The sequence below is a fragment of the Onychomys torridus genome, chromosome 2 (assembly GCF_903995425.1).
Source record: "Onychomys torridus chromosome 2, mOncTor1.1, whole genome shotgun sequence".
Lineage (NCBI taxonomy): Eukaryota > Metazoa > Chordata > Mammalia > Rodentia > Cricetidae > Onychomys > Onychomys torridus.
In genome coordinates this window covers 166,646,463-166,673,231 of record NC_050444.1, presented here as the reverse complement: position 1 = coordinate 166,673,231, position 26,769 = coordinate 166,646,463, and the positions used below count along the sequence as shown (strand labels likewise).

Genomic DNA, 26,769 nt, shown 5'->3' with positions numbered 1-26,769 from the left:
GCAGCAGGAACTATAGGAGCAGGAGGCAGGGGAAAGGCATGCGGCTGGCCCTGGGGCTTTCAACTCCAACAGCAGCTTTCTGTCTCCAGGGTTGACCTAGGCTTCATCTCTGGGTATGAACTTAAGAGGATTATAGGTACCCCTGGCCAGAGTACATCTAAAGGCAACTAGGAACCCTGGAAGGGTTGAAGGAGGGGAGGCCTGGGTGAATCAGTCCCCCCATCTTAGGCTTGGCTGAGGTCTCCTACATCAGCCAGGGTCTCTATGGGCATGGCTGCCCCTAGACTTAGCTGTAGCTCTTGAAACCCCATCTTGAATGGTACCTGTTTCCAAGTTTCTCAAGACCTAGGGAACCCCTGAGTAGAGCTGGCAGCTCTGTTGGTCCTAATTCCTATCCATGTTCTGTGACGATGTACATTTCTACTCAGTCACCAGGAGTCACACCCCGCCTTGCCCACTAGCAGTTGGACTTACTTGTCTCCTGGCCCCTACCTTCCACCCTAGAGTCAGCGGGGCTGGCCCCAGGCCAGACAAGCTGTTATCTGGAAATACAGATCTCAGGCTTCTTCCATGGAAAGCCTAAGTGTTGCTCAAATCTTAAAAGGTCTTACAATAAAAAAAACCTGGTGCAGATATTGGGGTAAATGCTGAAAGACCAGAGAGACAAAGGAACAAGCCACTGCCACGCCTTACCAACTCCACAAACTCTCTGATTAGAATCCTCACCCGAAAGACTCCAGCTGAAAAAGCCTTCAGTTCCTGTCTCCTCACACCTTATATACATATGTGTCTCTGCCCAGCCATCACTTCCTGTCTCAACCTTCCTAATGCCGGGATTAAAGGTGTGTGCCCCCACTGCCTGGCTCTGTTTCTCTCCGAGACCGAATCAGTCTCATGTAGTATAGGGTGGCTTTGAACTCACAGAGATCCAGATGGACCTCTGGCTCCTGAGTGCTAGGATTAAAGGTGTGTGCCACCACTACCTGGCATCTGTTTAATCTAGTGGCTTGTTGTCTGACCTTCAGGCACATTTTATTAGGGTACACAATAGATCACCAATGTCCTGTTAGTATAAAGCCAGTCTGGTCAGCCCCTTCATCCTGCTCATTCCCAATGTAGTGATAGCCTGTACCTTCTACATGCCTCACTCATCCAGAAGCCTATCTCCTCCCTCAGGCCATCCAGCCCAGACCCTGGCCTAGGTCTGCCACCTCTATCTATACCTGCCTGGCACGTGCTTTGAAGCCTGTCTTGGGGTCACAGACTTCTCCCTGGCCAGGATGAGGTAGAACCAGGCCCCACTGTGCAGGCCTGAGTTAGAAAAGGACTCTGCCTGCTCTGCAAGAATTCTGGTCCTGTTTTTGGTGGCCTGGGTGTCGGAATCCCTGGAGTCCATTCTGTACAAGAAGTAGACTCCAAAAGCAAAGGCAGAGTTGTGACTCAAGATGCTAGGCATGGAGACTTTCCCCATAGACACCCAATACGTGGCCAAAATTCATTGTTCCCCTTCCCCCAGCCAGGTGACCCTGGGGAGGGGATGAGGACAGGGATATTTGAGGCCTGGATGCCTGTCCACCCCTGCCACCCCATGGTCTTGGTGACACATTAGGCCATCTGTGATCAGGCCTATGCCAGGTTGGTAGGAGTCTTGGCGTCAGGGGCAGCAAGCCCTGGAACAGGTGGCCCACTGCAGGTGGACACAGGCAGGAGGAGTTGGCTAGCCTAACTTGTCTTCATAGCATCCTGTATTGGGCTAGGTGTCCGGCCAGTCTGGGATGGGCCACCTTCCCCCTGATTATGGACCTGGCAGGAAGCTGGGCCCAGGCTTTGGTCCACACTGATCTTGATACACAAAGGCCTGTTTGGGAAACCAGGGACAGTTCATCCAAGGGAATCGGGGGACTCAATGTGGGTACCCTCCCAGGATCCCCAGCAAAGACCAACCTGAGGGTGCTCCCCAGCCCTCCCTACAGCGTTCCATGGCAACTCTCAAAAGGTCAGGGGCCATGTGCTCAGCTCCACAGCTGAACAGGGGGCTGCTTAGCTTAGGCAGCCTCAGGCCACTAACCCAGTCTCACTTAGGCAAGCCGAGTTTCTCATGCTCCCTGGACCCTATGCTGGCTCTTGCAAGCTGCCCATTCGCCCCCTGCTCAGCTTCTGTCAACCCAGTCCTGGACCCCAGAGGATTTCAAGTGTCATGACCAGGGGACAGTTTATCCTCTTACCTGCCGAGTCTCAGACTCTGCCTCCCCTTCCCGTCTCAGTGGGATATAGAGGTTCCTTGTCCACGGGACACTTGCCTCTGTTCTAGCATGTGTACGTGTGCACTGTGTATGCATGTGCAGGGCAGTAGATTGAAGAAGGAACCAAGGACATCTGCAGACCCTAGGGCAGTCCTTTGTGCCCAACCCTTACCCTTGGGGAGAGGCTCAGACCCAGATGGATTTGTCAGGCAGAGCAACAAGGCCTAGAATATCTGGGAAGGCCAGGCCATGAGATTCAGAGAAGATCCTGTGTGCTGTGTCTCACTCTGGCCTTGGACACATGGGGCCCCTGCTTGAGGCAGGTTCACCGCAGCAAGAACCTCACCCTGTCGCCTTTATGGGATAGACATGTGGTCCACATCTCAATTTCCTGTTTCTATGGAGTAACAGCTCTAATAAGGGGCTCTGGTGGGCCGAGCAGCATTGGTACACCTTTAATCCCAGCACTAGGGAAACAGAGACATGCAGATCTCTGAGTTCGAGGCAAACCTGGTCTACAGAGATAGTTCCAGGACAGCCAAGGCTAGGCAGAAGAACTCTGTACGCGGGGTGGAGCGGGGAGCTCTGGTGGCTGAGGAAGTTGCCCCATCAAGTACTGGAGGCAGCATCTGCCTTCCCCACAGGGTTGGTTCCCCTGCGGCCCAAGTTACCGAGGTCCCAAGGGCAGCCCGGCTGGAATCTCCTATTAATAGTGCCTGGTGGCCTGAGCTGGAAGCTCAGGGTCTCACAGTCAAGGGGTTGTCCTCCAACCCGGCATCAAGGATGGAAAGCCCCACGGTGTTCACCTACAAAACAGGTTTCTGGCTTCGTGCGGCCGCCTCCAACAAACCCCCGGGGGTGGGGGTGGGTAACCATCGCGCCCTTCAACTTCCCACGTTCCCGCCCCTTCGGACCAGCGGGGACGGCCGTGGTCCTTAGCCCCGCTAGGCTCCCGCTGGCCCAGGATGAACGGACCCAGAGGCGCCTGCTGTGCGGAAGCACGACCGCGCGGGACTTCCTGCTGTCCAACCGCGGCCTCAGACTGCGGGATCATTTCTGGACCGACCCCAAGTCCCGGCAGCTCCCTAAGCCTGGGCGAGCAGCCTAGGCAGGGCAGGCGCCGCCCACCAGCCGCGCGGCCCCGCCCCGCCCCGCCCCCCCTCGCCTCGCAGGCGCTTCCCTTCCCCCGCCCGCCTCGGATTCCGACGGGTTGGGCCTGGGGCTTCCGGCTGCTACGAGAGAGCACAGCCCTGCGGGACCAGCCCGGCGCCGCCCCGCGCGCAACCCGACTTCCTGCAGCGTCGGGTCCCGGGGACTCCCGGCCAGAGTCCAGGCCCTCAGTCGGACGTTCATGATTGGCCTCGGAAAGCGCGTTCGTGGTCTAGGCAGCGAGGGTCGCTCCCTTACCGGAAGATTCCCGCCACCCCTGCCGTGGGGTGCAGCCTATGTTCTATCTAAGATGGGGTCTGGTTACCTTAAGCAAATGCCTGCTGCCGCCCTGCCCTTAGTGACATCACTGGCCCCAGTGAGGCTCCTTCCTAAAGCCTCCCATCCAAGCCAGCAGGATCCCACGACTGGAGCCCATAGTCATGGAGGTTTTGTTGCCTCTTTGCCGTCGGAATCCTCCTGGCACATGCCACGGGAGCAGTGAATCCCATGTTACAATTGTCCCCACACTAGGATCCTTGTTGCTTTCCCACTTTTCCCGTTCAGAGAGATTGTGTAGAGCCCTACCCAGCCCATAGCCAGGTCCCTTTTTCCAGCTCTCTGAGTCTCTCCTTTTAAAACAACTGCCTTGCCCTGTAGGGTACTGTCCCAGAACCAGAAGAGCACTTGTTGGGAGCAGTCTCTGGGATCACAAGCCCCCAGGGCTTCTTTTGCCAGCATCGGACTACCTCCACAGAAAATGGTCCCCTACAGTTCTCACAAAGAATTGTCCCATGAAACTCTTGGAAGATCAAGTCAGCCTCCACTTGCTGAGGTCCCTGGGAGGTAGCCCTGGATCTTTGGACAGGAGTGAGGAACAACGGCTGAGTTAAGGTGTGATTCTTAAAAGTTCCTAGGAGCACCTCTTGCTGACAGCTGGGAACAGCACACCCTGAATTGGTCTAGCCCCACCCCTAACCCCACCTCCACTCAGCACAAAGACTTGATCTATAGGCCAGGATCCCCTTCCAGTAGTGGGGTACTGCAGCTCTATGCTTGGGCCTCTCACTAGTGTAGTTGACTCAGAAGCCAAGGTTTAGGAGCCTGGAGTGGATCTGTCCGCCTATGTCCCCTAGCTTGCCATTGTACTAAATTACTGCACAAGGGAGGACCCCTCAGACTCAGGCTGCAAATCCGAGGCTTCTGTGTCCTTATTTCTAAAGGACAAAGGTGGGAGAGCAGCACCATCCTTATTGCCACGGGGATGAATACAGAAGGCAGCAGGGCCTGTGGCTAACTGGCCTTAGGATCGAGGTCTAACACAGTTGGTCAAATCCTACCAAAGCTTTGGTGGGCATGGACAACTTTGGTGATAGTCTTCATGTATCTGGCATGGCAACCGGGCAGTCTGTCTACTCCTTAGAGAGACAGGCTTCGTTTTATGTCAAGAAGCGCCTGGACAAGGCCACTGTGTATGGGTGTGGGCCACCCGAACACTTTTGTTCCCCATTGCACTGTCTCGTTCCTGAAGGCCTATACAGGGCCAGCAGCTCCTCAGTCCCTTCCTCACCTGGCCTCCAGACTAAGCCTGAATCTCCCCACACTCCCCAGGGTCTCTTCCCTCTGGCTGAGAGGCTGCTTGAGGCTGTTCTTAGCCTGAGGAAATCTGAGCAGAAAGGAGCAGACCTGCCAGCCACCACTGGAAATTGTCTCCTGGGTAGTGGTATTGTTGGGGGTAGGCCTGGGGACTACCATAATACTATCCAGGATCAAGGGCTCCCAGTGAACTGGCAGGCTTGGCCAGGCTGTGTAGGAACCGGTCTGGCAGGCTTGGCCCTGGAACCTCCAGGAAGCCCTAGGTGGGAGGGGCCCAGGCTGAGCACAGCTGGCCTCACACCCGCCTGGCACCAAGACCAGGCAACCTGCCCGGGCTGTAGACAGGGCTTGGGGAGGCCTCCCCAGAGTGTCCTGAGTAACCAGCCTGGCCAGTGAGAGAGGCTGGGAGGAGCTATGGCCACCTAGCCAAACAGGCCCAGGGTGAGGGCAGCACAGACCAGGCAGGCCAGCCTAGTTCCAGACTGAGTCCTGGTCATACTGTCCTCTGCTGACCCCAGATGTGTCCCAGGTGGCCTGGAGGGCCAGCTCTCTGAGGTGCCTCTGGATGCTTGGGGGAGGGGCAGGCAGCTCTCCTTCCACAGTTGTTCTCCTTCCTCTTTCTTAGACCCTGTCTCCTTGCCTCCTTTTTCCTTGAATATCTCCTCCCTCTGCTACTTCCCATCCCTGCCTCTCTCTATCTTTGTACCCTGCCTTGGTGCTCGGTATCTCATTATCTGTTAAGTGAATGATGGGCAGACCAACAGTTTCCTCCCTGGAGGGCTCGGAGGTTAGAAGCTATCACAAAGGAGAAAGGCTTTGTCTGATGTTGAAGCTTCTCCCTGTGCTGGGGTGGGAGGGTGGTTCATGAACTCTAACTTGTCCCCCTGCTAGAACCCAAGTGACGACAGCATGTCTGGAGTGTTTGGGGATCCAAGAGCTACTGGTCCCCAGGGAGGAACCTAGAGGTGCTGTCACACTCCTGCAGGGTCTCCGAGCAGGCCATGGTTTCTGCCAGGCTCATCTATGCCAGTCAGAACTCGGTATGGTTCCTGTCAGAGAGAGCTGCTGCTCACAAAGCCATGGGGCCCAACCACCTGGCCCCTCCCACCCACCAGGGAATCCACAGACAGGACAGAAGCTATGGCTGTTACTGTGCTAGGCATCAGGCCTCTGGATAGATGCCAGGCCACCACATTCTTAGAGCTGTGGCCAGACCTGCATTCACTCATCTTAGCCACAGGTTCAAGTTTCTCAGTGGTGGGTACCCAGATCAAGATAGGGCAGCTGGGGTGCAGTCATTCCCTGGACATGTGCCCCTGCTGGGCCACCACCCCAGTCTGACTATCATAGAGGAAGGGAACCCACAGGGGACAGATAAATCTGGAGTGGGGGTTACTGGATGGCAGAGCCTGAGTTGTGGGAGCTGCACCCTTAGTCACCTTTGGAAATGACCCCTCCCAACCACAGGATAGTGAAGGACCCTCAGGATGGGATCCCCAGGCTTCAGTACTGCCCAAGAGGTCAGCTTGACCATGCTGCTGCCTAGTGAAGTCTTGGGGCTTGAGTGGCCTTGTGGGCCTTGCAGTTCTTGCACTGGGCTAGGCTGGATGCTCAAGCCCCTCAAGCAGGTGTCTATACCAAGACCTGTCCCGATGAACTCATTTGTATTCATGCATATATGTGTAGGAGCACATATGTGCAAGTGTGTGCAGAGGTTAGAGGACAATCTTGAGTGCCATTGCTAAGTGCTGTTCCCCAGGCACATTGCACCTTGTTTATTTAGAGGCATGACCCCTCAGTAGACTGGAGTGTCCCAAGTAGGCTAGCAACCTCCCCAGAGCTGGCAGGGATTACAAGTGTGCACCACTTGGCCTTTTTTGGGGGGTGGTGGTGACATTTCTATATTTTTGGTTTTTTGAGACAGGTTTTCTCTGTGTAACCTTGGCTGTCCTATAACATGCTCTGTAAACCAGGCTGATCAAGCTCAGAGATCTGGCTGCCTCTGCCTCCCTAGTGCTGGGATTAGAGGTGTGTATCACAATTTTCCAATGTAGAGGGAGGGGCTTTTTATTTTTTTATGAGTTCTGGAGATCAAACTCAGGTCCTCCTGCTTCAAGGCAAGCATATTACCAATGAGCTATCTCCTATATCCAGAATTAATTTTTTTTGCTCTTCTTGTTTATAGATAGAGTTTGTCTGTATAGCCAAGGCTAGACTTGAATGCACAATGATCCTCCCAAGTGCTGGGATTATATACCACAGGCTTGGCTCTAGAACTCTTCTTGGGTGTTCAAATTTCATATGCTTGGACCACTTGGCTGGGGCGGGGTGGAGGTGGAGCTTTAGACAAAAGCATCTGCTCCTGTTCCTGTCCTGGCCTCATGGAGGGCCAGGCCAGGCCCAGGGACCACAGTTTTCAGGAGACCAGCATTTGCTGGTGCAGATATTCTTGGCCAGAAGAGGCAGTGTTTGTCTGGGTACCATGGCTACCCCTGATGTCCTGAAACAAGGATAAGAAGTCAGTGTGATCTCTCAGATCCTCAAAGGCACCATCAGGAAGCCAGGGCAGGGGAAGCAGGGGTCTGGCCTGGACCACTAGACTCTGCTCATCTGGCAGGTTTGCTGACAACTGTGTAGGTGGGTAGGCTGGAGCTGTTCGTTTGCAGAGGGTCTGTGATGGAAAGCAGCCCCCACCTGGCTTCCCTTGCTGGGACAGGCCTGGTGTCTGCAGAAAAGCCACTATGGCACAAGTCCTGCCAGCCATATCCCACACAGAGTAGTGACTACAAGTTTCCTGACGAGGGTTTTGTGACTTTAAAAGCTGAGCATGCTTTTGGGGAATTAAATTCCAAAGGACGCCTGACGATGGGCTGGAAAACGGCAGCTGCTGCTGTTCATTCCTAGCGATTTTCCTTCCGAAATTGAAACATCATTTTCTTTGTTTTTCTTTTGACAGAAATGTGTTTTCATCTTGAGGAGGGGGAAGGAGCTACAGAATGTTGTACTGTGTCTGAAGGGCAGACTCAGGAAGTGATGCTCAGAAGTAGTTTGAAAGATAGGCAGAGGGTAGGTCCAAAGACCTGTGACCTGGTGAAAGGTGCTTGTGAACTGGGGCACCTTTGGGTCACTGGTGTCAGAAAGCCAAGCTCACCTCAGCCTCAGCTCTGCATGGTGGACAGTAGGGCTGAGAACTGTGGGTTCAACTCTGAGGCCCATCACTGCATCCAAACCTAGGCCACTGACTTTGACTGGGGCTTTGGGAAAACACAGTGTAGTCACCTGTCTTGCTCCTATGATTCCCTGGAGAGTCGCTGGCTTAGTGTCTCACATCCCAGGGCTTTAGAGGCACAGTGTCTCTCTAGAGGGGCTGCAGTGCCACAGGGGCAGGGCAAAGAGGGCATGGGGGTCTGTGGAGCAGTAATCTGCCCCAAATATCCAGTGGGGAAGTCACTGGGCAACATGCAGTTGTGATTTCTGTGGACGTTGCTAGTGTACTGGGGACAGACCTGGCATGTGTCATCAGGGCAGAAGCTGAGCTCTGATGCCCCTTCCTGTGGCTTAATTTCTTCAGGAAAGAGGGACAGTTGGCCAGGGGAGAGGGTAGGCTGTGCTGGCAAGTGACTAGGGACACCCAGGAGGGGATGGACCAGGATGAGGCAGTGCCATGTCCTGCATTACCCAGCTGGGTCCACATATGGACCAGTAGGCCCAGCCAGCTAAGGTTGACAGCCACAGTTCTGAAGCCAGGAAGTGGGGGTTTCTGTAATGGAGTAAGGGACGCCTTCTGTGTGGGCTAATAGCCAGCTGCTCTTGGCCTTCCCAGCAGCCAGTATGCCCCTTAGTAGCAATTGTGAGATTCTCTCCAACTACCCTACCTTTCCAGTGGTGGAGAGGACTAGGCAAGAAAGCCACTTCACTTTGCAATGCCATGGGAATCTGACCTGAGGTTGGCCATGCTGAGTGGCATAAATGCCCCCAGTCTCTGCCTTCACAGAAATCTAATGCAGACCTCCATGGGCCTGGGAATAGTGTGGGTAGGGCAGATATGAGGGTTCTCAAAGTCCCTTCCTGTGTCCCACAGGACTCCAACTCAGCTCAGGACCAAGGCCCAGGGCCTGCTGGAAGGGGCCCCATGAACGTGCTACTCAAAGTTGGTATGGAGAGTTTTATTGAAGTCAGTAGTTGTGGGGCTCACAAGAGCCAGCTCCCAACTCCCAGGCTGTGGTCCCTGGGGGAGGCAACATGAACCTCCATTCAGGGGAGGGTGGCCTTCCTCGAGGGTGTTACTGGCTCCTTTATGTCCACAGGAAAGGAGTGGTTTCTAGCTTAGAGCTTCTGGGTGATCTTCAGGGACATGGGGCCACTGGCTGTCCCCCTTTGCCAAGACTCGCAAGTGTTTGAAGGTGGTGGGCAGCCTATGGCCCAGGAATGGAGGAGTAGTCACATCACAGACCATGACCACATACTCCCCTGTGTGGATGGGGAAGGATATCTCAGGCTAGTATGGCCACTATAGCCCAGGTCCTCACCATCCCTTGGGTATCTTCCTGCCACTGTTTTCTCAGGCTCCTATATTAGGACCCTGGGCCAGATTGCCATTCTGAGACTGGGTGTTTGGTCATCAAGGTAAAGATATGTGTTTGGGGCAAAGAAACCAGCTTTTCAGACCCAGGCATCCTGGAGATTGAAGTAAGTGGTGGTGTTGGGAGAGAACAGATGTGTGGACAGCCCTCAGGGTCAAGCCACAAAGACCCCTGCTCCCAACTGCTAATTAGGCCACGTGGTTGAGTCTTTTTGTAAATACTTGTCTACACTGTTTTTGGAGAAAATACATTCATTTTCTCTAAATGTTTAAGAAATAGCGGGACTCTGAAAGTTTGAGGTGCTTGGTGGGGTCCTGAGGCCCAGGGGGTCTGGGGGAGGGAAAGCCTGGGGGAGGGAAAGCCTGGGGGAGGAAAAGCCTCGGGGTATGGGGGAGAGAAAGCCTGGAGGGCTGGGGGAGGGAAAGCCTGGGGGGCTGGGGGAGGGAAAGCCTGGGGAGCTGGGGGAGGGAAAGCCTGGGGAGCTGGGGGAGGGAAAGCCTGGGGGGCTGGGGGAGGGAAAGCCTGGGGGGCTGGGGGAGAGAAAGCACTTTTCCTTTCCACAGTCTGTAAACTGTCTGGAGAGCTTCAAAGTTGAAGAAACCATAAAAAAGAAAATAAGAAATAACAAAAAGGAAAGTTGCCATAGAAACGGCCCTCTCTCCCTCCCCTGAGCCCGCTGGGGCTGGCACCAGAGTGTGGAAAAAGCTCCTTGGCTGGCCCAGGCTCACACCAGGAATGTGGCCGCAGCTGAAACTGGGCTGGAACAGGCTCCCACCACCAAGCGCAGCAGAGCCCAGCCGAGTGACATTCCAGCCACTGAGCAAGCGGTTACCCTCCATTCTGGCGAAGCTGAGGGTTATGCCTTCCTGGACAGGATGAGAGGGCCGGGGGCTGGAGGAGTGTGCTTGGCCTTGGGTCAGTTTCTTCAGAGAAACTGCCTCTAGGAGGCCCATGAGCTGGGGCTGGGATACTTGGGGAGGGGATGCATATTCCACCAGTAAAGCACAGGCAACAGGCCAGGGTCTCTGGCAGCTGGAAGAAAAGCCCTGCATAGCGACGCCACAGTGTTCCCAAGCAGCCCATCTCTAGGCGGTCCCAGGAACATGCAGCTGCACCAGGCTTGGCCGAGGGTGCTGGCCTGGGGAGCCAGTGTGAGCTCACGGCCATGGCCGCAGAACCAGGCCACAGGCCTGATCTGACCCTGTTCCTGGGGCCTGTCCCCATCAGATGCAAAGACTGGCATGGGAAATGCTGGCTGGTATGTGCACTGAAGGCCTGGCCCTGACACCAAATTGTTCAGTTGTGGGCTTGGAGCCTATGGTCCCCCAGGCCAGCTCTTGCCGAGGGGCTTGGCTGTCACCTGGCCGTCACCTGGCCTTACCCAGTGTAGAGCCCTCAGTCCCTGGGGCTACCACCAGGCCTAGCATTCTGCTGGCAGAGGCCTTGGAACTAAAAGATTCTTCTCACTGTCCAGAGGTATGTGTGGTGGGAGCTCCCCCAGGGCCAGCCTACAGGCTCACAGTGGGTTTGAGTGAAGGAGCTCAATCTATCAATCCACTCCTCCCTGTCCCAGGCTTTTTTTTTTTTTTTTTTTTTTTTTTTTGACAGGGTTTCTCTGTATTTCTGGCTGTCTTGGAACTTGCTCTGCAGACCTCAAACTCACGGAGATCTATGGGCCTCTACTTCCTGAGTGCTGGGCCAGAGCTGTGAGTGGCTGATTTCTTAGGCTTCCCATGACCCTATTGGCCTCCTATCAGGATCCCAGAGATGCTGGAACAAGGGTTAAGTTTTTGGGCTAGGCAGATGAGCACCCATGTCAGCTGCCCAGAGCTTGGGCACTTTTAGGGGATGGAACTTTGTCTAGAGAAATCATTTCGGTCCTGTGTTCTGAGGAAGTAAAGGTTTTGTCTTCTCTGGCTCTCTGGCACAGTGAGGAGGGCCCAGGCTTGACTGCTTCCCCAAAGCTGAGAACAATTTTACAAGAGGGGCCTTGGTCCAAAGGCCTCCTGCCCAGGCCCAGCTTGGCGCTGCCCAGTCCCTGGGACTATCACAGCTCTGAATAAGCCTTGGATCAATGACCCTTTTCCCAAGCCTAGGGCTCTGCTGGCTGATACCCTAGAGCCCACAGATTCCTCTTACTGTCCAAAGGGGGCATCAGGCAGGCCAACAGGCAGGGATTCTGTGCTAGGGCATATGAGGGTCTGAGAGTCTGAGACTCATGGCCACCTTGTGGTCCCCATACCCTTCAGGTCCAGCTGCTGATGGCCTCATTGTGGTCTGGTCCTTTGCCAGTTCTGCCACTACCTTGGCAGCTACTCTTCTGAAATGAGAGTAGCTCCTACCCTCCCAGCCCTCCCACACTTAGTTACCCAAGGTCCCTACCCTACTCAGCTCCGTCCTTTGTGGAACATTCTTCTTACCTGTGAATCTTCCTGGCTGCCTCACAGCCTTGGCCCCTGTTCATAAGGCCTGGAAGTCACTTGTGATTTTTCCTCTACTCACAGTCCACACATCTCCATCCACCTCTAGGATACCTGGGCATGTGCCTTCCCAACCCCCCACCTCCAAAGGCCTGTATTGGCAGGAAGCATGTCTGTCCCCCAGTTTGCGTCTGCCTTTGTAAGTACAGTGATGGGCTTCTTTGTGGTCCACACCAAAATGCCTACCTAGATACGCAGATGTCGATGGCTCCACTGTGGTTCCATCAGGCCTGTGGGGAGAAGAGGAGGAACCCCTGAGTATTCTGCCCAGTCCTCTTTGGGTGTTGATTTCACCCAAACCAAGGCCAGCAGTTCTGGGGCAGATGCTGGGCCCCAGGACAGCAGAGCCTGGTGGCCCCCCATGTGTGTCCTGCCTTCTCTAAGGCTCCCCTCTGTCTTCCAAGGCTGTATGCTCACATCCCCAGGCTCTGGTTGTGGCATCTAATTCTTTGAGAGCTCTCTCAAGCAGCCCATTCCTGTCTCTCTGCCCTCTAGGCCCCACTGATAGAGCTCTGTCTGATGCCTCATAATCCCAGAATTGCTGGGCAGGTGTGTAACAGCCACTCCATGACCCTGGCCAGTCTTGCCTCCTCAGAACCAAGGTATAGCTTTTGGGATGTGAGAGGTTCTCATATCCAGCCTAGCACATAGGGAGAAGTTAGGAGCTGGTCTGAGAACAGCTGAGGTCTGGACCTGCTTGGAGGTTGCTAAGGAATACATCCATCTTTCAGAAAGAAGTGACTCAGGGGCTGGGGAGACAGCTCAGTCAGTAAAGCTATTGCTTTGTAAGCACAAGGACCCAAGTTCAATCTCCAGTAAAAATGTCAGATATGGTGGCATGTGTTTGTAACCCCAGCACCGGGGAGGTGGAGACAGGAGAACCCCTGGAGCTTACTGGCCATCCAGTCTAACCTAATTGGTGAGCTCCAGGCTAATGAGAGACCTTGTCTCAAAGGATGTGGACAGTGTTCCTGAGGATGGCATCCAAGGTTGTCCACTGGTCTACCTACACACTAAAAGAGATGTGATGAGGCTGAGGCACCCATGTGACCCCCAAAAACAAAGGCCAGTATCACTGGGAGACTCCAGAGTGGGAGAAAAAGGTCCTACTCTGGAACCCCTTATCCAGAGGCTCTGCTCTGGCTCCTGTGCCTGAGAGATGGAGACCTTCACTGCTGCCAATAGGATCCATGAGAAACCTGAGGGATTCCCAATGTAGGTACAGGCCCTGTCTGACACATGCTTCAGACTTAAGCCCAAGTCCTACATGGGGCCCGGGGCCCACACCCTCAGGCTCTGAAAACAGCCAATGAGGGCTGGTCCAGCTTTTGAGACACACCCCAAAGAAGGGCCAGCTGCCTGGGTGGGTCATCTGAGGAGGACCTGGCAAGGCCCTGTTGAATGTGGCCAGTACACATGGCAAAATGGGGCCCTCTGGCACATCCTGGGTTTGGGTCTCTGAATGAACTGGGTTTTCAGCCTCTTCTCTTTCCTGATGGGAGGATGAGGATGCTGGCTCCATGTGGACAACTGGCCTCAATCCCAGATGTGTTAAGCTGGGCTGCATGCTGAATGATGGGTCCCTATGGACGGGGAGGAACCTCAAAACTCCAGCCGCTTGGGCCTCCTCCCTGACCCTGGCCCTCCAATCTGGGGCAGTTGATTTCCTATCACTAGTAGCCCAAGGTGGAGAACAGCCAATGCAGAGCTAGGGATGGTGTGGAGGGTCCCTGTCCAGGTGGGGCTTAAGTGACCAGGAGGTTCTAATCCCTTGACAGACCTTAAAGACCACATGCCTGGTTTGGGTGATAAAAAATTAAAGACAAAAGATTTTAAAATGACTTCATTTTAAGTAGGGAAAACGGCCTAGGCTGGGCCCCAAGAGTACCTTAAAGGGGAAGAGATAAATAATTTAGCAGCAGAAATAACTAGAGTCTGCCAGCTGCCAGCTTTAAGAGAAATAAAGGGGGTTACAAGAATCCTGAGAGTTCTGAGAGTTTTTAGAGAGCCCCGGGGCTTTGAGGAGGCCAGACACAGCCAGGCAGGAGCTGGCGTCAGAGCTGGTGGTTAGGAGTGAAGGAAGACATGTGTTGGTCAGGCCTGAGGCCAGGCCTCAAGGAGACCTGAGAAGTGGTCTGAGAGAAGTGGGCCACTCTCTGGTACTTGGTAGCTGTGTGAGGGATAGGTTCCCACTGGCCCCAAAGTCACAGGTTCAGTAAGAACAGTTTGCACAGGGTGGGCTCAGAAGGAGACTCAGACCAGATGAGGAGGCAATGTTGCCAACCCTGCGCAGGGAGGGGCCATAAGCTGGGCTGGCATCCTTGAGTAAACCTGGAAGCCCCTCCATTCTTCATGACCTCCTCTAAGAGGTTTTTTTTTTTCTTCAGTTTTTCTTTCACTTTTTTGAGACAGGGTCTCATGTATCCTGGGCTAGCTTTGAACTGGCTGTACAGCCAAGGATGGTTTTGAACTTCTCATCCTCCAGCCCCCACCTCCAGAGTGCTGGGATTGTATGTGTACACTAGCTCAGTTTGTGGGGTGCCAAGCACTGAACCCAGGACTATGTGCATGCTAGGCAAGTATGCTACCAACTGAGCTACACCTTCAATCCTGTTTTGAAACAAGGGATTAAAGGCATGTGCCACCATTGCCCGGCTCCCATCAAAATTTTTAAAGTTTGCCCTAATGAAAAGTTTGGCAGTGGTGGTTCACACCTTTAATCCCAGCACTTGGGAGGCAGAAGCAGGCAGATCTCATGAGTTTGAGGCCAGCCTGGTCTACTGAGTAAGTTTCAGGACAGCCAGAAATACACACAGAGAAACCCTGTGCCGGAAAAACCAAAATCCCGCCCCCCCTGCCAAGTTTGAATCCCAGCATTTGGAAGGGGAAGGCATGAGGATTAGGAGTTCAAAGCCAGCCTGGGCAACCTGAAGCCCTGTCTGAAAACCAAGCGAGGCTGGCAGTGGGTGAAAGCATCTGCTGCACTAGCCTGACAGACAACCCTTGGATCCCATGATGGAAAGAGAACTGACTTCTAAAGCTTGTCCTTTGACCTCCACACTCATGCCGTGGCATGTGCCCACATTCACATTCATATCACACATATACAATAATAGCAGTAGTAGTAATAATAATGTACATTTTTTAAAAGCTCAACACAACACAAGCTTGGCCTCGTTTTCTGTTCCCACTCGCTCTCTCCCCTTTTAGGGGGGTATTCTGCTTATCTCATCTCTCTCTCGACTCTTGGGACGATCTGAAGGCCATCTCCAGGTGGGCACCGCTTCTCTTTTTCAAGGTTCCTCCCTCCTCAGGAAGGTTTTCACTTTGGATGGGTTGGTTTCATCCCTGCCAGCTTCTGGACTATTTTGCAGATGTGTGCCATCCAGGTCCTTACACAGACCGGGTCCACGTTCTTGACAGAACTGAGCTCCACGGCCCTGCACGTTTGACCTGACTTCTTAGAGCCTCCCAGGACTCTGCGTGCCCCTTACGCCTTCCTAGCGAGCACTGAGTCCAGTTGCAGCTGTCCCATGCTCTTGTCAGTGGCTCTCCTCTCTCCCGTCTCATTTCTTTGGTTTTGATTAAATTTGAATTTTCTTCTCTCTCCCCGTCCCTCTCTCCACCCCACTCCCTTTTCCAAGACAAGTTTCTCTGTGTAGCCCTGGCTGTCTTGGAACTGGAGCTGTAGACCAGGCTGTCTCGAACACAGAGCTCCACCTGCCTCTGCCTCCCAGGCACTGGTATTAACCACGTTCAACACCACTGCCCAGCTGAACTTTTCCCTCATTTTGGGCTGTATTTCCCTGTATCCTTTGCTTGATTGCTGACTTACTTAGTAGTGTGGTGGTAGAGCATAGGGCCTCCAGAGTGCTAATGCTCCTTGCTGAGCTGTACCCTCAGCCCTTCCCAATCTTTCATCAGACTCCAGACACTATGAATTGTGCCATGTTGAGGTCTTTATGTTGTGTCCATTGAAATGTTCTTGATGGTTACTTGCTTAGAGATGGTGCCTTCCTTCTGGGTTTTGTTTTCAGGGCTTCTTGGGTGTGGTTTAAATTCAGGTTAATTATTCTGAACTACTAAGGGAACCCTGCCAGTACCCTGTGTATTTCGAGGTCTCCAGCTAGGTGTCTCCATCTTGCATACCAGTGGCTCTGTCTTGGCCTGGACATACTGACCTTGGCTCAACTGACTGACTCTGAGGCTCACTTTTTCTTTTTAGTTTTTCACAACAGGATTTCTCTGTGTAGCCTTGGCTGTCCTGGAACTCTCTGTAGACCAGGCTGGCCTCAAACTCAGAGACCTGCCTGTCTCTGCCTCTCTTGAGCTGGGGTTAAAGGTGTGCCACCATGCCTTGCTATGGGGCTTACTCTTTACCTTTTCCCAGACACCCAGCTCCTCCCCTCAGGAGACTTGCAAACTTGCCGGGGTTCCCTTCCCAGCACCGCATCCTGGAGGCTCACTGTAATTGTTTTCCCCCTTTGGGCTCCCTACCCTTCCTTGACTTTCAGTGGCTCTCATATCTTTCTCTGGTCTTTAACTGCGTCTTCTTTATTTTTGAGGGGACAAGTCCCACGTTGTCTTGCCTGGAAGCAGAATCTGTTCCCACAACTACAGACCAACACCAGATGAGGGAGCCCAGCTTGTACCAATTCACCTTCTGAGAGTCCAGCAGAAGGGATGTGTGCCAGCTCTCAGTGAAGTCCAGGCTTGGAAACTGCTCCCCATCACCTGGCATGGTCCAAGGATGCAAGTCTGAAGGCAGGTGCTTCTCAGCAAAGAGGAGAGCTCTGATGTTCGATCCCAGAGGCCATTCAATGGGCATGCTCATGCTTGCCTAGAATTCTACTCTCAGCCAGAGAGGCTCAGCTTTTCTGAGAAGCCTGTTACAAGCTACAGGTCACAGATGCAGGGGTGTCTATGGAGCAGGGTTACTAGTGAGTATTCCTCTGGGCAGGAAGCCTCTGTCTTTCCTCTCAAGACCATGTAGGCTCTATTGGAGAGCAAAGGTGTCAGAGGCACATGGAGGCTGTGAGTTTTGGAAAAACTGTGGGAAGGGCCTGAAGCATGACAGGAGGCTGGTCCAGGCTGACAACACACAGCAGAGCTCCTCCATACTCCTGTCACCTGTTCCAGCAGCCTGGGACTCAGTGGGGCCTCACATGGGCTCTCAATCCTAGCTACTGCTGAATCTGCAGGGACACACTCCTGCTACCCGCACTATCCCTGAACTTAGCATCAGTTAGAGTGTATTTGTGAAGGGCATTGTGGGGCTCTGGGGCTCACTAAGGAGTCACAGGCTTGTGTGGTGGGCTTGTATGAAGATCTCACAAAGGAGCAGAAAAGCAGAACACACAGTGCAGGTCATAGAAGTTCAGAAAGCATGCCTTTCTACCCACCGCTGCATGGGCTTGGCCCTCTGTGGCTACAGAACAGTTTTTGCAAGCCCTGAAGGAGCTCTGGGGTGCTAAAGTGGGTCTTGACTTGCCCTTTTTGCCTCTGGTGGTCCAGCTTATGAAACAGATATCCACCATCCTAGTTTGGCCTCATCAGGGGATCTGAAGTGGGGCCTGAGCCCAGTGAGCCTGAGGTGCTCTTGATTCCAGGCTAGAGGAAAGCAGGGGTGCAAGGTACAGGTTCCTAGGTCTCCAAAGAACCTATATGAACCTCCGGGTCAAATTCAAGAGCCTGAGTGGATGCTTCTGTCCTAGGATTCTTAGGGGTTGAATGCAGCCAAGCCCCTGCACTAACAGACCATGCTGGTTTAAAGAGCTTCTGAGTCAAGAGCCAAGTAAGACACAAACTGGGAAAAACTGCTACTCCAGGGCAGCTCTCCAAAGAGCCAGGTCAGGCCACCCTTAGCATGAGCCCTCAGGGCTTCTGTAACCCCCTGGGACTCCAACCCAAAGTTCCAAAATTAGAACCACCAGCCAAGGGTGTGTGTGTGTGTGTGTGTGTGCGCGCGCGCGCGCGCGCGCACGTGTACACGCTGATGCTGTCACTCTCTGAGTCTCCAAGGAATAAAGGCCTGAGTGCTTGGCCAGTGACATTTGTGTTCCCACTGCCAGGGTGCTGATTCTAGTCCTGTGATCCCTTCTCCTGGACACAGGCCAGAGCAGGAACCTCAGCAAATAGGCTTGGTTGGCTCTGGGGTCACATTGCCATATGCCACTCCCATGAGGCCCCAAACAGAGGCTCAGCCAGGCTTCTGGGCAGCCATGGATAGCTGTGGCTGTTTCTCAGGCCACAGAACAGGGGTTTGATGACTTCACCTTCCAGTGCTGTCCCAGGTGGGAAGCCCAGCTCGTTCACTTTGTTTGGTAGGGTGCCTGTTCAGCTGGGGAAGGGTCCCTTGATAGTGGCATGTGAAGGAAGGGTTAGGGCTGCTGTCCTGTGTCCCATTCTGCCATGGGTCTTTATCCCAGCCCTGGCAGGCGGGTAACAGCCTGCTGGGTGTGGGAGATTAGGGCTCCAGGATGCAGGCACATCCGAGGGCCAGCTGCTCCCTCCCAGCCCTCACACCTGTTTCGGTTTGTTACTCCTGCTTAGACAAGACAGGGCTCATTTTTTGGTCCTTAAAACTTTTTAGAGGAAGTTGGAAAGATGGCTTAACAGTTAGGAGTGCTTGCTGCTCTTTCATGGGGCCAGAATTTGGTTCCCAACACCCACATCAGGTGCCTCACACCTGCCTATAACTCTAGTTCCAGAGGATGTGACACCCTCTTCTGAACTATACCTGCAACCTCACACATGTTCATATGCACAGACAGACAGACAGACAGACACACACACACATTTGAAAAATAAACTTACTAAAGAAAGGAGGGGCCCGCCGGGCGGTGGTGGCGCACACCTGTAATCCCAGCACTCGGGAAGCAGAGGCAGGTGGATCTCTGTGAGTTCGAGGCCAGCCTGGTCTACAAAGCAAGTTCCAGGACAGCCTCCAAAGCTACAGAGAAACCTTGTCTCGAAAAACCAAAAGAAAAAAAAAAGAGGGGCCCAGGAATCCCTTCTCAGAAGGGCTTTCTGCACTCATTGCTCAGGTAAGCAGGTGGGGTGACAGAGGTCCATAATGGGCTCAGGCAGCGAGGGCCTCAGGATCCCATAACACAACTCCTACTTCTTCATGTCCTTCCATTCCAGTGCTTACACAAGGGTCTAACCGTCATCTAGGCTGCTCAGACCCTCATCTCTGGAGTGTTCATCTTCCTCCCTGGAGCACTCCCATGGTTTCTGCAGCTGCACAATGGGGGCCTCAACCCAGAGATAAGGTGAAGCCCATTGCTCTGCACATGCCATTCAGCATATGTCTTGCAGTCAGAAGGGATCTCAGCCTCTAGGAGGGCACAGATGAGCTGCAAAAGAGCTGGGGAAGGGACCGGACTCTGCCTGTGGTATCACAACCACATCTTGTGAGTCTCTGGATCTATCAGAGACCATTCACAATCATCTGTTCCAGAGGCAGGTGGAGCTCTTTGAGTTCAAGGCCAGCCTGGTTTAGAGTGAATTCCAAGACAGACTGACAGGTCTATGCAAAGAAACTCCGTCTTTAAAAAAAAAAAAAAAAAAGCAGCATTTTCTTCTCCAGGAGTCTCCCAGCATGGCTTGTAAGGGAAGCAGAGGGAAGGAGGCGAGGTGCCCAAAAGTGCATTCAGAATAAGCACCAAAATGAGTCAGGCATGCATCATTATGGATGGTATCAAGAGGCTGGGGGGCCAGCAAGGTGGGACTGAAGTGAGGAGCTATGAAACCACCTCCCTGTGTTGCATCCCCACCCCACAGCCTGACAGGCCTCCTTCACTGGGTCTCATACACATTGGTTGGGTGAAAGAACTGTGCTCTAAGCTGTGAGTCTATGGGCTACAGGCCTGGAGTGTGATGTCTGTTGGCTGCATGGCTGTCTCACTGGCTAGACCTTCCTCCGCTTGTCACAGTGCAGGCCTCAGTGCTACCCTTCACCATCAGGTCCCAAACCAGTGGCTGACTGGGTTCTTGCCCAGAATGTCTCAACACACTAGTGGGCTATGACTAGGGGCTCCTCACAGAGCTGTTCTTGTGAGGCAGCCTTGCCTGTGGCATCATCCTGAAGCCCCAGGTTCAGGGCAGGAGAGAGCCTAGGAAGCTAGCATCTCCCTACCAAGAGTGTTTGGTGCTTCCTTCAGGGGGACAAAAGTCTAGTGTTAAGTGCACAGTGGCCATCTACAGCCAGCTTAGGAGGTTGTACAGGCTGCCAAACATCAACTATCTTTTCAAATATATAAAAAAATTAATTGACTCCATCTGTGTTGGCCTAATGACTGATTAAATGACTAATCATGGAAGTCTTAATTAAAACCGTTTTTCTCAAATCTGAGGAGGGAGGAGAGGCTCTGATGGTCTCCAGCATGTGTCAGGCATTGGGTGAGTGGGTGAGAGACACCAATGTGCAATCAGGCCCAAGGTCATCTGCCAGAACTTCCCACATACATTACTGAGTGATTGGATGTGTCTCGGCATCCTCACTGATTGAGTTTCAGGCAGTTGCATTTTTTCCATCTCAAAGCATGCCATTAGGGTTTCTGGGGGAAACGTAACCAGAGCCATTCTCCTATTGTATGGAATGTTCATGTGTGGCGGGACAAATTCACAGCCACACTTATTAAATCAAGTCCATCTTTTGCAGCTGACACAATTTCACATCGTGCAGGGACTGACAGGGCCCTTTGTCATGTAGTGAAATTCCATAACATGCTTGGAATGTCTCTGCAGGAATGCAGCAAGGGGCCCTGGCAGAAACACGTTCAATTCCAGGAAAGCTGACAGGAGGAGCCTGCAGGACTGTTACCTATTTGCCTGTCTTTCCCTGTTGCTGGGGGTGTACTCATCCATGATTATTTCCTTTCTTGGAATAGTCTTGGTCTGGCTTTGAGTAGCCATGTATTCAGACAGAGATCAGACTCTGAGAACATGAAAAACCTACTTACAGAATACGAGGGATCCCTTTCCTAGAGCCTAAGAACTCTACCTCGGACCCACCTTTCCCTGTCATTCAGCCCTTCCAGGCCTAGGCCCCGACCTCCTCAGTATCACCAGCAGCATCACTGGGGTACGGAAGTCAAGAGCTCCATGCATTCAAGGACTGGACTCTGAACTTGCCTACAGGCCTGTACAGGGCCCTGGACACAGTCGCTCTCCTCCTTTACTGCCATGCACACAAGTGACCAAGCCTGTTGAGCTTCCCACAGGCCCCGTGTCTGCAGGAGGGCAGAGGAGTGAGGCAGGCACCAACCTGGGCCCACAGGACCTTGCTCATATAGAGCTTGGTGCTGCTGAGATCTTATGGCTCCCTTACCTACCAAAGCACCTGTTTTCAGGCAGCACAGAGGGACATTTTTGTAGTCAAATGAGATGTTCCAGAATGATGCCTGCAAGTTCTAAGAGGCAAACAGGCTCTCCAAGTGCTGTACTCCTATGTAAATTAGACCCCACGTTCTCCTGCTCTGCTCTGAAATTACAGGATGGCATGTCACTCTCAATCTTTGCAGAGGTGGAGGAGCTTCTTCCTTACTCAGTCCTTTTGTCTGAAGCCACAGATGGCAGCAATGATTGCTGATGCTGACTCTGACTCGGGCAAACCTAATCAAGGAGAGTGTCTCAGGTTTCAAGAATCACCAGCTGGAGGCCAGGGTCAGTCTCGCCCCAGAACCTAGAAGCCTAGACTTTTTTCTTCAGGCCACAGTGATAAGGGTATGGGTCCTGTGTGTACTGGATAGTTTTGTGTCAACCTGACACAAGCTAGAGTTATCTGGAAGGTGGGAACCTCAACTGAGAAGACACCTCCAAAAATTCCAGTTGTAGGGCATGGTGTTGTTTTTTGTTTTTGGGTTTTTGTTTTGTTTTTTTTTTTGGGGGGGGGGTTTCAAGACAGGGTTTCTCTGTGTAACTCTGTCTGTTGTCCTGGAACTCACTCTGTAGACCAGGGTAGCCTTGAACTCACAGAGATCCGCCTGCCTCTGCCACCCCGCCCCTCTCGCTCAGTGCTGGGAATAAAGGCGTACACCACCATTGCCCAGTGGGCATTTTCTTAATTAGTGATTGATGGGAGAGGGCCCAGCCCATTGTGTATTCTATAAGAAAGCAGGCTGAGCAAGCCATGGGGAGCAAGTCAGTAAGCAGCACCCTTCCATGGCCTCTGCATCAGCTCCTGCCTCCAGCTTCCTGCCCTGTTTTGAGTTCCTGTCCTGAATTCCTTTGATGATGAACAGTGATATGGAAGTGTACGCCCTTTCCTCCCCAACTTGATTTTTGGTCATGGTGTGCTGTGGATATCACTCTGTATAAATAAAATGCTGTTTGGCCAGTGGCCAGGCAGGAAGTATAGGCAGGACAAGAGAGAGGAGAATTATGGGAAGTGGAAGGCTGGAGGAGAGATTGTGAGCCACGGCCATGACAAGCAACATGTAAAGACACTGGTAAGCCACAAGCCACATGGCAAAGTATAGATTAATAGAAATGGATTAATTTAAGATAAAAGGAGTAGATAACAAGAAGCCTGCCATGGCCATACAGTTTGTAAGTAATATAAGTCTCTGTGTGTTTACTTGGTTGGGTCTTGGCAACTGTGGGACTGGTGGGTGAGAGAGATTTGTCCTGACTATGGGCCAGGCAGGAAAACTCTAACTACAATGGTGTTTCATCAGAATAATAACAACCCTGACTAAGACACTGTAGTTTAAGGGACAGAGGTGTCCTCAAGGATGCAATTGCAGCATGTCCTGGGCTCACCCTTGACTGTTAACTCCTGGATACCACTGGCAGGAAAGCTGCCTGCTCTTGTCTCATATTTGGGTCACTCTTGGTGAGATGGCAACTACCTGAACTTCTCAGTTTCTCCTCCCACAACCCTTGATCTTGAGCTACCTATGGCTAAACATCCAGAGGCTATGGTCTACCACCCCACTGTAACTTCTGCCTAGCATTGACCAAAACAAAAGCCACCGCTGGCCCTTACCAGCTGGCTTGGCTACATGGTAGGCCTTGTCCACAGAGAGGTCAAGAAGGTTGGGTAGCCTCACTTGAGCCTAATTAAATGAGATCCAAGTTTCTATGCTGAGGGTAAAAGGGTTTCTAGAGGGCTGAAAGTGGTTTCCAGTTCAGCCAGCATTTTCCAGCAAGTGTGAGGTGCCATGCAGTGGTGGCAAGGTCTGAAAGTTGTAGTCATCTTATGTGCTTACCTTGGCTGACTGAAATTATACCCTTGGCATCTTGGCTGCAGGGCCCAATCTTTGCTAGGAAAGAAGGAAGATTAAGAACTATGACCCAGGTGTGGCAGCCAGCCTAGCTGGGTTAGGCAGGGGCAGGGGATGTGGCCTGCAGGCCTACTTCTCTTATAGACTAACTATAGAAAGTAGGGGGAACCTTGGGGGCTGGAGAGATGACTCAGTGCTTAAGAGAACTGGCTGGTCTTCCAGAGGACCTGGGTTTAATTCCCAGCACCCACCTCCAGGGAATCTGACACCTTCACACAGACATATATGCAGGCAAACACCAAAGCACATTAAATAGAAAAAATGTGAAAGTAGGGAACCCAAATGATCATAACTAGATCCTTTTGGGCCCCTAGGAAAGCCAGATCAGAGGTTTGCTCAGGACAATTGTGACTCAGTGGCTGTGTTAGGTTAGAAGTGGTAAGAACATCCTGGCAGAAATGCTGGGTCATAGATCCTCAAGGTTTCCTGATAGTAGGCCAACAGGCAGAACCAGGTGGGGTTGCGGCCCCATGGAAGGTCTGAGTTGTCTATTGTATGATCCACATTCTGTGAGGTCAGAGGTGATATGGTGCCAAAGGGACAGAGGCCTGAGGAGCACTTGAATGGGAGTCTCTTGAGTGCTGGGGGGCAGGGAAGGGGAGCACTCCAGATCTGGTCTTTATTGGCGAGGTTTGAGTCTTGATAACTCAAGAGTCCCACCTCCTTCTATGCCTCAACAAAGGTTCCATTGCCAGGTTCCTCATCTAGAGTGGCCCCTCATTCTTCCCCTCCTACTTATCAGGGCTTGTGGACATGAGCCTCTCATATTCGAGCTCTGCCCAGGTGAGGGGCCAAGGACAGAAGTACACCCCCTTGATGCTACTGGGCACTTACACTCCTGGTTTACAGAGCCAGGCAAGGCTGCTGGAAAGGACAGCAGTCCTAGAATCCTGGAAGGTAGGCTCTTTTGGTCAAGGGACTATGGGATCTGGTATCCAAACTGCAGGAGAATGGCAGAACCCTTTGATTGCCAGAGATGCTGAAGACAGTGGGATAGACTCTGCCCATGGCTCCCACAGAGATTAGGAGGTCTTCATGGGACAGAGCTGAGAAGCCCTAGACAGTGTCTTGAGGTAAGCTTCCAATACAGCATTTGAATGGTGAGGATAGCCAGGCCAGAAAAGACAAGACCTCAAGGCCCTGAGAAAACGGTGCTGAAGGGGCTGGGGCTGGGAGAGCTGTCCTAACCACAATACCTCTCCAGGATGTAGCTCAATTGGTAGAGTGCTTGCATATTATGCATAAAACACTGGGTTCCATTTGCAGCACTACATAAATCAGGTGTGGCAGCACAGGCCTGCAATTCAACACTCAGCAATGGGAGGCAGGAGGATCAGAAGTTCAAGGTCACTCTCAGCAACATAACAAGTTCAAGGCCAGCCTGGGCTACATTAGATCCTATCTCAAAAATAAAAAAAATTTAAAGCTCTCTCTGGTGCTTCCACATTCTGGAAACAGGAGAGCAGCTGCTCAGAGCAAAGTTCCCAGGAGAATGACCTTAATCTCAGTAGTAAGGTTGGAGTCTGATGACTACCTGTAGCCCAGAACTGTGGTGCTGGAAGAAATACAGAAAGCAAGCAAAGCAGGATACAAGCAGACACTGGAGGTGTAGGTCATTTTGAGTTTGCACACTGATTCAGCTGCCTGTCAGGGTCCAGGAATCCTATTCTGTGGTCACTTAATTGCAGACACCTTGGAGTTTCTTAGTGGGCAGTGGGTGAGAGAATGGACTTTCCTTCTTTTCTGGAAAAGGCAGCAAAAGCCTTTGGTTGAAGGGAGAAAGGTGTCTATGACACCCTTGGCAGAGGTTCTCCATGAGGCCAGACAGAGCATCCTGGGCCTTGAGGTAATCAGCATGAGTGGCCCTGGTGTTCAACTCTCTGGGAGGAAACACTGGGCTGATGGGCGCTCCATACCAGCCAGAGCTTGGTTGTATTTTTACGTCAGCTTTGGCTGTTGTACAAACATGCTTCATCGTCGTTGATGCACAGGCCCTGACTCAGAGCAGCATGGAACACATCTCCTGCTGTAAGAGGCTCTGTCCTAGTGGCACCTTTGAGGGGCATCCAAGACTTGTCAGTTTGCCAAAAACTCACCAGCCTCCAGCATTCCTGGCTCATCCTATACCCACCGTGTCACCAGTGAGCAATCCCACTGCGGGAGTGCCAGCAGGCAGCCTCAGCTCTGGTAGGCCACAGGCTCTCCTTCCATCTCTATCACATCTCTTCTCTGGTAGCCTCACTGTCGGGTCAGTCATTTCATGTGAGCCCCACACTGAAGCAGTACCCTCACAACACTCCTGAGCTCCTGCCTTCTGCATGGGGCAGAAGACTGCCAAGGCTACAAACTGGTCATGTGCAGGCATCCTTCACCTGTCCCTTATGCTTTCTCCTAGCCATCTCAGGGGTAATGCTCTCCTGTGCACATGCTTCCCTGCCCTTTGCCTGCCCTGCTTGCCAATCTCTCAAGAATTTCCAGGACTTCCTGATCCGATTAGGTCTAGTGAAGGCCCACACCCGACATGTTCCACTAGCTGAGCACCTGGCATGTGGGTGCTGGCTGCTCTGCAAGGTACCTACCATGTCTCCTTGTCTCATAGCTGCTAAAGGGTGGGGACAGAACTAGCTGCTACATCCTCCTGAGTCAGCAGACATGCTGTCTTGTTACCTCCCACTGTGACAAGCAGCCTTCTGATTTGTAAGACAGAAATCCAGACTTGATTTAGGAGAGCCATTGCGGAATGGTAAATCCCCATGCCTCAGTTTCCTCTCCTGTGAAATGGGACTAGTTACAGCACTTGACTGAGTGTGTCCACAGAACAACCCGGCACCAAATGTTGAGAAAACGTCCATTCTATGACTGCCCCGCTCTCACCCGTGATCCCTACCCAACCTGGAACTTCTCAGGTGTATCCTTTTTTGATTGCTATCTACCTCTGAGGGGCCCATAGTGTTGGGTTACCACTGCTACCAGGCCTCCTGGGGCTCCACCTGGTGTTGGGGTGCAGGGTTTGCAATAAGAGAGCAGCAGCAGGCAGACTGCTCACCTTGGGCCTTACTGGGTAAGCAGTGGTCATCAGCCACAGAGACATAGGTGCTGTGCTCAGTGGCTCATTCTCTAGCAAGACAGGCTCTGAGCAAATGAGCTGCCTTCCTAGACGCCCTACAACTCTTTCTGGCCATCACTTCACAGACCCCCTCACCATGGTGCCCTCTGAGTGGCAGGCCTAGAGGCGGCTAAGGCATGTGTGTGACAAAGGCCAGGGTTTTGCTGCAGCAGACCCCATTGAGTGCACTTTTTACCTGGTGCCTTTTGGAGGCTCCTGGACAGTGGGTACCACCTCTGGGGAATTCTGGCCACCTTTGGGTCTATTGCCGCTCTTCTAGGGGTCAGGCAGAAGGAGAGAAGAGACTCAGAGGGGCATAGTGGT

At 52.7% G+C, this 26,769-nt stretch overlaps 1 protein-coding gene across 10 annotated transcripts in view; it reads right to left on the bottom strand.

The window, feature by feature from the left end:
* Positions 1 to 9,136: 9,136 nt before the first annotated feature.
* Morn1 (MORN repeat containing 1) overlaps positions 9,137 to 26,769 on the bottom strand; it is a 62,087-nt gene continuing 44,454 nt past the window's right edge. For 5 of the 10 annotated variants that reach the window (XM_036178018.1, XM_036178020.1, XM_036178023.1 and 2 more), the window contains 3 exons: positions 26,642 to 26,721; positions 23,265 to 23,318; positions 11,933 to 12,278 (listed from right to left, as the gene is read on the bottom strand). In XM_036178018.1, the coding sequence (XP_036033911.1) occupies positions 12,029 to 12,278; positions 23,265 to 23,318; positions 26,642 to 26,721 (384 nt within the window). In that variant the 3' untranslated portion in view covers positions 11,933 to 12,028. Of the gene's footprint in view, positions 9,456 to 11,932; positions 12,279 to 23,264; positions 23,319 to 26,641; positions 26,722 to 26,769 lie in introns of those variants that run through there. The other 5 variants (XM_036178022.1, XM_036178026.1, XM_036178028.1 and 2 more) reach the window with 5 other exon arrangements.